At 40.4% G+C, this 10228-nt stretch overlaps 1 protein-coding gene across 1 annotated transcript; it reads right to left on the minus strand.

Annotated features, from left to right (window-relative positions):
• Positions 1-2204: 2204 nt before the first annotated feature.
• LOC146610163 (kelch-like protein 10) lies at positions 2205-7573 on the minus strand. Its single transcript, XM_085344063.1, has 5 exons — positions 7422-7573; positions 5854-6334; positions 4827-5441; positions 3958-4107; positions 2205-2567 (listed from the first exon to the last, which is right to left on the minus strand). Exons 1-5 carry the CDS (start codon positions 7571-7573, stop codon positions 2205-2207), a joined length of 1761 nt encoding a protein of 586 aa, XP_085200189.1.
• Between the last annotated feature and the right edge of the window lie 2655 nt (positions 7574-10228).

Consider the following 10228-nt stretch of genomic DNA (forward strand, 5'->3'; position numbering starts at 1 on the left):
TTAGGTGTAACCACTTTTCTGTATCTCTGTTGACACTTAATCGCAAAAAAAAATGTTGTTTGAAGTCAAAATACAAAGAAATTGTGAGCAGTAATCGGCAAAAATAGTCTGATAATTATGGGGCGCCGTTTGTAAACTGAAACATGCTGAAATTAACGGCAACATTTTTCCACATTTAGCTCAAAACCTTACAAAAACATGTTTTTTCGAGTAATTTTTTACAACATTTAGTAAAATATTTGTAACTTTTCATCAAATGTTAAATATTAAATCTAAATGTTAAATATTAAATCTAAATATTATATTTAAATCTAAATGTTAAATGTTAAACCTAAATGTTTAGGCTAATATGCAAATTTATTGTACGAATCAACGGAAATACCAAAATAAAAGCTTCCCGAAAACCTCCGGTGCAAAATTGTGTCTGTTCTCACCCCTCATTTCTCCCCGCCATGTGCTGCTTCACTTCTTGCCTACGAGCATGTCCAGCGATTTTGCTGGACATGCTTGAGGATTTTGTTTAAGTGTGGTAATGAGATGATGATTCTTTTTTCTGTATAGCTGAACAGGCTCTTGAGATCCTACATGTGCTGCCATCACTCTTCCCATCCACCTCTGCTCCTCCAAAGAGGGCACGGGATGCGAGTGAGGCTCTGGTGCATGTCCTTGAGGTGAGTTGTGTAAAATGTAGTAGTTGTTTTTTGTTTTTGTTCTTTTTGGGACAACAGTATTAAAAAATGCTTCTGATGAGTGCCAAAGTATTTTATATTCACATATTATATGTTCTAAGCCTTCAAAAGGCACCTAAAACACATTTTTGGAATGAGGGTTCTCACAGGTTAGATCTCTGTGACCAGTAAATACAAACATGGATGCATTACGTGGTAGCACATTTTTATCACCTCAATGATACCTAATTAAATGTAGCCTTGGTTTTCTGTTTTTCAGGAAGGCTAGACAGATGTGAACAGTAATTCCATCGAGAATAATTAAAAGTAGCAATTTCAGATGTGTTTTCTCAGAACCTCAACTTTTGTTGTAATTTAGCTTTAGTTATGTGTTTGAAACAAAAGTGCATCATCCTTACAAAAGTATGTCTGTGTTATGTGTTAAAGGACCAAGAAGACCCTAATACCTATCTGATGAAACGTCCTCTCTCCTGCCCAGTCCTGATTGTGAGTCCATCCAACTGCATCCTAGCGGTAGGAGATGTGCCAATAACCACATTTCCAAAAGACTTGGTTACCGAGGGTGCTTTATACCTTATGGCCTACTATTACACCCTTCACCTTACATACCCAAAGTGTGTAGCCACTCTGCTTTCCGTCATACAGACGGAGGTTCTCTTGGACAAAATCCATGAGAGAGATCTCACATCATCTTACAAGAAGAGCATGGCTGAGTGGACTGCTTTTATTGGCCAGTAAAGCCAATATGGTCAGATGGACTATAGGAAAGGACTTCCTCTCTCCTTCCACGGCTACTACAGTCCATGTTGGTTGTGATTGATTTTTGTTTGTAATTTGGCCAGGTTAGCCCAGTGTTATAATTAAGGGTGCACGATAATATTGGCTAACATGCCGACATTTTGTGTTTGGTTTGTGCAGTGCAGAGACAGCCTCGCTTTTAGTTAATTTTAAGATTTTTTTTTTCTTTAATCTTGAGTTTAGACAGAAGACTATTCAGAAAATAGGCTCTACTGTGAAAGAGTAAATTGACTAAGCTGAGACTGACTAGTTTGGTATAAAAGTAAGAATTGCTTTATTGGGTATTGGCTAGTACAACTGTAAAATATTGGATACATCCTTACTCAAACCTATAGACTGTTACCAGACAGAACCGCAGCTGAAATAACAAGGGAGAGTGAAAACTTCCCTTTATTCTTATGGTGTTTACCTAGCAAGAGTTGAAAAGTCCGACATGCGGCTTATTGTGATCTGGTCACCCTGTGTGCATGTCTGGTATGGCTGCTCAGCAGCCATACATTACAGGGAATGAAAAAATCTTTTCAATTTGTTATTGTTGCAATTGCATTCTCTTAATAAAACCCAGTATCTACAGTGCAGGCTCTCCTACTGAAAGTTTTTGAGATACATACATAAAATGTCCAGTTCACCAGCAGTTTAATGCTCTAAAGATTTATTTCAGTCCTTCATGTTCGAGACTCAGATGTTGACACATGGCAGTACTGCACTTTAAAGATTTTACGTGGACTCTGCTGACTCCATTGCTAATTTCAGAACATCCTCAAGTGGCAGGAAGTCACGAGGAAAGGTGTACTCAGTCAGGTTGGAAAGTCCGGACATCACACAGCAGCTCAAGTCTGTGCGGAAAATATCCATGTCGCACGCCTCATACCACTCATTGGTTAAAGCGGTGTAGTACTCGACGTCCGAAGTGGTGGTGAAGCCATTGAAACCCCCGACGACAAAGAGGCGATCATCAATTACCTCAATGCCAAAGTTGCTGCGGGGGGTCAGCATAGAGAACACGAGGTTCCACGTGTTGGTATGCGGGTTGTAAGCCTCAGCGGTGCGCAGATAGTTGTTTCCATCGAAGCCACCAACCTAAAAGTAAATACGTGGCTCAAATGATTGAATGTAAGTGTAACCAGCTTCACCGTACCCCTGTAAGAAAATGCACCTGCTATATGTCTTTAGCTGCTTTTGCACAGATACTCCAGAAAGTGACGGAAGAATTAAGTTGCAATATTGTCCAAAGTTGCCCTTAATATGTAGCAGATACAAGGAAATTGTTTACCTTAGGTGTGATCTGACTACTGGAAATACTCTGATTGGTTTAGGGTTTTACCTGGATAAAGCGAACAGCTACCTGACATATTCTCATGCTGTTATATGGAGTTTACACATAAAAGTTGTTTAAAAAAGGCCCATTAACGTCCCAGTATTTGCATTTTCACAGGCCCGCATTTGTTGGGAATGTCTAGAAAAGATCAGGGTGCAGTGGTGTGTGAAAATGACTTCTGAATTAAAAGGAGAAAGTAAAATAAAGTAGAAGCCAGCTGTTGTGGAAGTCTGTATGAGACCTTTTTTCACTCAAGCCTCAACTACAGCTATTAAAGTGCTGTTGTCTATTACACCACGCTATTATCAACAAAGATGAATAGCCCTCGACAAAAAGTATTTGTGTTTTCAGTATAAATGTCTTCACAGCTCTTTTGCCTTTAGTCCAAAAAGGAACACTGAGTTCCAGTCCTTTCTTCCTATAACAGATTAAAGTAGCCCTGACAGGCTATAAGTGCCTATAAGCCTGATCAAAGACCCTGAGGTCAGCACCAGGGTAAGGTCACTGCATTCTGCTGATGATAACTTTTCCTTTTTTTGAATAGAGACTTAGTCTGAATAGAAAATAAATACTAAACGGTAGCTAGCTAAATAAAGAAGTGTGTCTCAGAAGGTGAGACTAAAATCTTTGCTTTTTACCAAAGGGTGCAGCTGCAAAACAACTAAATAAGTGGTTTTAAGGCAAATAGCAAGATAAATTTACAGCTAAAAGGCCTACCGTCCCCAGAGGATGAGTTCTAATCACTTGGCTTATTCCCTCATTTTTCTAAAGGTATTGCAGGATAAGTTTGAAATTGTCTCTAACATATGTCCTCTATGGAACGATGAGGATGACAATGTTGGTTTTGAATAAGTATTTCTGTTGTACTGAGTGAAATGTGAAATCATCAAAGACACAACATTTTGGGAATGAGGCACATGAAAAAAAAAAGAGAGGCAGAAACATCACTAATCAGTTAAATTAATACATAGAATGAGTAAGAATGCCTTCTCTGAACCTGTGGTCAGGATAGGAATCTGATCATTGATAAATACAAAACAAAGTTAGCCAAATTCTGTGTCAGCCAAATCTGTGTTAAGCCTTGCTGATCAAAGCACATTACAGATTTGATTTGTATGTTACGTGAGTGTCAGCACTACTTTGTGGTCTTACTGCAAAGACATGATCCGCATATGCAATGACACCTATCCCGCTGCGGCGGCTGTTCATGGGACTGATCATCGTCCACTGGTTGCTCTCTGGGTTGTAATATTCAGCTGTCTGCAGACACTCGTTGCCATTGAGTCCACCACAAATGTAAATCTGAAAACAAAAAAGGGACATTAAAAATTTTTACATTTCTTAGATTTCAGTTGGAAACAATGTTACCTGTAAGTGAAATGTTTCCACATCATTTGTGAAGTAAGACCGATACTCAGTACCCAAGTGTCCAACTGAAAAATATGACAATTAACAAATGTGTGTGTTTTACAATTTTTTTAATATCTGTTATATTTTAGTTGACAAGTCAACTCAAATAAAGTACTGTACATAAATGCAAAGATGCACTTGTGATCAGTTAGAAACAAAATAGATATATATTAGTATATTTTTCAACTTTTTAAACTATACTTTTAAATTTGAAAACATGAACATAGAAACCAGTTTGTGACCTATCTTGCACCTCGCTTCACTGTAAAAATGTGTATTCCCTGACTGGTTGGCAAGTGGTTGCTGGAGGTTGATGGCTGTCACTACTGTGAAATTGTAACCAGGAAGGTTTTGCACCACAAGCCTCCTTGTGTTTCCTTTGGTCGTAAGCAGACTGTTGAGGTTTGCATGGAGTACTCTGACTTACTGCAAATACTCAAACTATTTGCTGTAGAAATCTGTAGAGTCTTTCATACAACCACTGCCTAACCAGCTGAGGAGTACACATTTTCCCCTAGCAACTGGTTGTTACCAAAGGTTGCTGACAGGTCTCTAGGCCTGTGTGCCTTAGACCCTACTCTATTTCTCTGCTACTGTTTTACTTCACCCACCCGGTTGTTAAGTGTTGTGCAGCTGGCGTGGCTCCTCTGTTCGTGCATCGGTGCAATAAGACTCCACTGGTTGATTTCAGGTTGATAGCGCTCTGCACTGCTGAGTCGTACATGCCCGTCGTGGCCTCCCAGGGCATAGATGAACCCGTTCAACACAGTCACGCTCACATAGCAGCGGCGGGAGTGCATGGGCGCCACCTCATTCCAGGCGTGAGTGGTCAGGTCAAACCTACGGACGCTGTTGAAATGCTCCACCCCGTCGAAGCCACCAACGGAGTAGACGTACCCGTTGAGGAAGGCGGCTCCATGATAAGCACGAGGACACTCGAGGTTGTTCGTTACGTTGACCCAGCGGTTAGCCCGGCAATCGTAGGCCTCGATGCCGTTAGTTGGCTCACCACCACTCCACCCCCCAATGGCCAGCAGGATGGAATGAGGCAGGCGGGGACGAGCAAGAGGGTGATACAAGGCAGACATGAAGGGTCTGCTTCCTAGATCATGTATGTCTAAGATGGCATTACTTATCATGGACAGGCACTCAGAATTGGCCTCCACCAGCTCACTAGACAGCACATTGTCCTTTAGGTAGTCTGACGTCATCAATCCCAGTCGGACCTATAGAGAGATGACAGAAGAGAATGTGACTATGAATTTCAACTACATCAGTTTTAGTAAACTCAAGCTTCTTTAGGATAATGCTCCTAATGTTGTTTAATTTTCTTATTGCTAGCAAGAGAGCGACCAAAGTCAGACACCATTAGCCTTTTCGTCAACAGGGACAGTTTTTAGTCATAGCCCTAGCAACTATACTTAATAAATATAATTTATTCTATAGTATGTGTGTAGAGATCTGATACGGTTTTAATGCTCTTGAAGAGAATTTCTTAAATGTGGTTTGGCTACACCTGAAAAGAGCAAAATCTCAAGATATTAAAGCATCCTTATACCCAGATGGATCGACTCAATCTATGACTTAAATGCTGAAGATTTAAGTCCAAACTAAATGTAGTAATGAAAGTTTATAGACCTTGGACAACAGAGCGGTGAGGTGTTGTTTCCGTTGTACAGGTACATGGCTAATCCACTTTGTAAGCGCTTCATACAAAGTGGTCTCCCACACATTGAGGTCCTCTCTATCAAGGATGTCAGCAAGTTCCTCCACAGTTAGGTGCAGGAACTCCTCCTCAAGAACAACCTGCTCAAAGTTACTGATGATGTAGTGGTAGGCCTTGGTGCGTAGTTCGGGTGATAAGCATACTTTTGTGAACTGCCAAATGCCAACGCAGTTCTCTGGGCACAGTTGCTCCCCGAGGAAGTCAGAGCAGAGTTTCACAATGTCCATTGCATTGAATTGATCAGCTGCCATGAGAAGTTCCACTACATTTTCCCCCGTTATGGAAACTGAGCCGGTGTATGCAAAGTTAATGATGAGTGCCATCATCTCAGAAGACAAGCCAGGTATGTTGAAGACCTGTTTGTCTGGGTCGCTGCAGTGGGTGAAAAGAGCCCTGAGGGTAGAGATGGAGACAGAGTAGAGAATATTAAAAGGTGTGGAGGCAACAAGATAATAAACTATGTCATGCACAAGTACTCCAAGTAACTCCAAAACAGAGTTTGTACATGTTTAGTGCACTTGATTGTTGGGTTTTCAATGTCTTTATTACATTGGCAGCATGTTTATGAAGCTATTGCCAAACACAATGCAGTCCCACACCATGACAGAGCCTCCACCGTGCTTTAAAGTTAACTCTAAACACTCACTGTTGTACCTCTATGACAAATATTGAAATCAACTCCATAGGGCCAGTTTACCCTGATATTTAGTCTAGTTATTGCGTAATTTGGCATACCTCAGTCTGTTTCCTTTCCTTATGGAAGTTCCAGTGCATGTTGCTTAATTACAGTCTCTGTTTCCCTTCCACAACCATTTCTTTTCTTTTTTTTTCTTAACATTTATTTATTGGTTTTAACAGGTTTTACATGAACCATGAAACCATTTCTGATGAGGATGAGGAAACCATTCCTCTGAAAATGATCGGGTACAAGCACTGGACTAAAAAGGGTGAAAAATGTCCAAACCAAACCTTTATAAGTCTTCAAAAAAACACAGAACTATTGCTCAAGTGGACTTTTAAAAAATCATCTGTTTCAAAGCAAAATATAAAAAAATGAGAGGCAACTCAAAACTTTTGCTCAGCGTATAACTGTATAACACAGTTCAACCTTTTTAGTATCAGGAAGTCTGGTGTGTCTTACTGTCTCAATAACAGTGGGGAAGATATTAATGTAACTTAATAAAACACTTCAATTAGACTTCACACAATCACCAAGTGATTCACAGTGCTTTTTAAATGGCACATTTACTGAAGTGGAATCTGGAGCTCTGTGAAGGTAATGATGAAATCTGCAAATGTTTGCATTATGTTTTGGGTGTATCTGTCAGTTGACCGTGACAAAGTCTTTCTATCAGAAAAGTTTTATGATTCAACCTGTTCCTTTTGGTTGGCACTGTTTCACCAACTAAGACCATGAATTACATTTTTCACAGGTATAAATCAGTCAACTGTCCTTCACATTATCAGGTAAGCAACTCACCTGAAGTACGGCGTACAGTTACATAGGATGATCCTGTGGACCGGAAATTCAACATCCTCCACTTTGATGATTGCATCACAAAATTGTCCCTCCAAACAGAGTTCATTATTTACTGAGCTCGACTTGTATGGCAGCTGGCCTCCTTCACTCATCTTGAGTTTTGTGACTGCTTTTCTTAGTTTTTTTGTCTGCAGTTTGTCTTGAAGTGTTCAAAATCAAACCTAACTGTGGAATTTGGGGAATGGAGCCCATGACATCATCATGACTTGGCAACTGTTGCCATGAATTGTTTTGAAATGTATATTTACATTGCATAAAAAAAAAGCTTTGTTTTGATTTGATTTGGATTTAAGAAATTGCATATGAGCCTCACAGATAGCATACAGCATTTTGTATGTTTGCCTCACAGAGGTCACCTAGTAAAATAAGCACTTCAAAACACTCTTACGAATGGACTACAATATCATATTTAGCTCATATTTAACCTTAATAGGCCATTTTGTTTAATAAAATCACTTTGTAATATCCAAACACAGATATTACAAAGTGTGATTCATGGCTAAGCTGTTTTCTTGGGTTGTATTAGACTTTTATCTAGTTGGAAAAATGGGCTCCTGCACTTTACTGATGTACAATAGTAGTAAGAAAGAAAGAAACAAAACACATATATACACTGTATGTATAGTACAAGACTGTTATAATGACGGTGCTTGACAGTATTACCTCAGACAGGTGCAAGCAGTCACCTGTCTGAGCACAGACTGCAGATCTGTTGTTGAGCAATTTCTTTCCATTCATAGATAAATGCAGCATCCAGCTGCAATGGGTTCTGGTTGCCTCTAATGAACATGCCAGCCCAAAATTACCCAGGCATATTCAGTGGGAGAGACATCAACACTAAATGCTGGCCAAGGAAGTGTCTGGATATGCTAGTGATCTTTGGCAATGTGGAGGCGACACGCAAACTGCCACAGGCCAGGTTGTTGTACAGGTTAGAGAACTTCATCTCGATAGCTCTGTCAAGTCACTTCCACCAAGAACAGTCAGATGGTCATGCAAGGGATCACGCGGGATCATGCGTCATGCATGCTCAGCCTGGCATCAGGATGCTTCAGTCAGTTGCAGCAGGGTGGCAGTGATGACAGTATAAGGCATAGGTGTCAAACTCTGGCCCGCGGGCCAAATTTGGCCCGCAGCCTAATTACATTTGGCCCGCGAAGCCATACCAAATTATTATTAGAGCTGGCCTACTGGTATTATACAACTAATATACATATTGTTTAGTATTAAACTTTGCTTGTTCCATATTCAGTTTTTCAGCAAAACTTGTTTGAGTCCATAAGAAGAGATTCATTCTTAAATCTGGAGGAAGATTTTTTTTTCAATAAATATTAATGTTAGCCCGCGACCTTGTTCCAGTTTTGAATTTTGGCCCACTGTGTATTTGAGTTTGACACCCCTGGTATAAGGCATACACCAGAGAAGTCATTCCTTTGTCACTATCAGTGGCTTCATCCACCTGCAGAGGAAAGCAGCTACCATGCACCTTATCATTAAGCACTCGATAGGCAACTTTACAGGGGTAGAGCACAGACGCAGTTTTAGCAGAGACACTGTTGAGCACGACGGTTTAGAAGTGTGTGTCTGAAAAAGCCCTCTGACTTGTCTTTGTGCTCTGGATGTTTGGCGTCTTAGCTTGTTAAGCTTTAAACTGTCACAAACTTGCACTTTAAGACAGACACGCTGCGGCCTCTCCTCATCACCCACCGCTGCGCAGGTATGCTTCATCTTATCTTCTTTGGTTTGGAAACTGTAAGAAACTCCATTCCGGGTTTCTCTGAGGCGTGGGCTTTCATCATCAGAGTTCATCCTCCTATAACAATTAAAATATTCTCAAGCATGATCAACGGTTAATTACGGCACCGGCCGGAGTACCGGGAGCAGTTTGGAAGAACAAAAAGACGCGGAGACTGTTCTAAATTGTCATCCCAAACTAACTCAAAGTTTATTCTTTGTGCAGCAGTTTTTATAGGCAGAAGGGTTTGTGTGTCAACAAGTTTCAAGTTACAACCATATAAGGAAGTTCCCCCTAGCTCTGAAAGGGGCCTTCTATAATCTCAACATACCTTTGAAAGGTCCGTTAAACACTAGACAGTTAGAATCCTTTAGTGATATAAGTTTGCACATGGTAGAATACTGCATGTAGTTATTTGCATTAGGAAATGTTTAACCATGTATACCCAGAGGCACATAATCAATTGTGTGTGATCCTTAGCAGGCTGCAAGCCTGGTGTGCACTCCAGGAATGCACCCCCACGTCCTGGGAGCATGAGAGCTTGCACCCCGTCCTATTGTTCCACGGCAGGATCAAGCAGCTATGCCTGTTCCAGTTTAAGTGCCTTCTTTACATATAGATGAACTGTTGGATTTTCCAGACCAGCAGGCCAAGGGAAGTCGCCCATGGGGTCACAGCAAGAGGAGATGAGGTTCAAACAAAGGGCATTGCAGAAACAGGGTCCTTTGTATAACATCATCAAAAACAATATCCTGTAAATGCTACCATGTAGAGCTGGGCGATATGAGATTTTTTCATATCACGATATGTTTTTTTCATTTCAGGCGATAACGATATCTATCACGATATAAGCCAAATAACTATATTTGTAAGATTTAAATGTGCCGTTGCTCACAAGTAAAATGTGAAATAATCAGCAGCTTGTTTTTATTTAAATATTTATTTCCCATAATAAGTTCAACAGGGTAGATGTACTTAAGGAACATGAGACTTTTTCAGATAAATAAAGGCA

The sequence above is a fragment of the Diplotaxodon limnothrissa genome, linkage group LG20, assembly GCF_057381915.1.
Source record: "Diplotaxodon limnothrissa isolate DT_005_m linkage group LG20, D_limnothrissa_male_GT1.1, whole genome shotgun sequence".
Taxonomy (NCBI): domain Eukaryota; kingdom Metazoa; phylum Chordata; class Actinopteri; order Cichliformes; family Cichlidae; genus Diplotaxodon; species Diplotaxodon limnothrissa.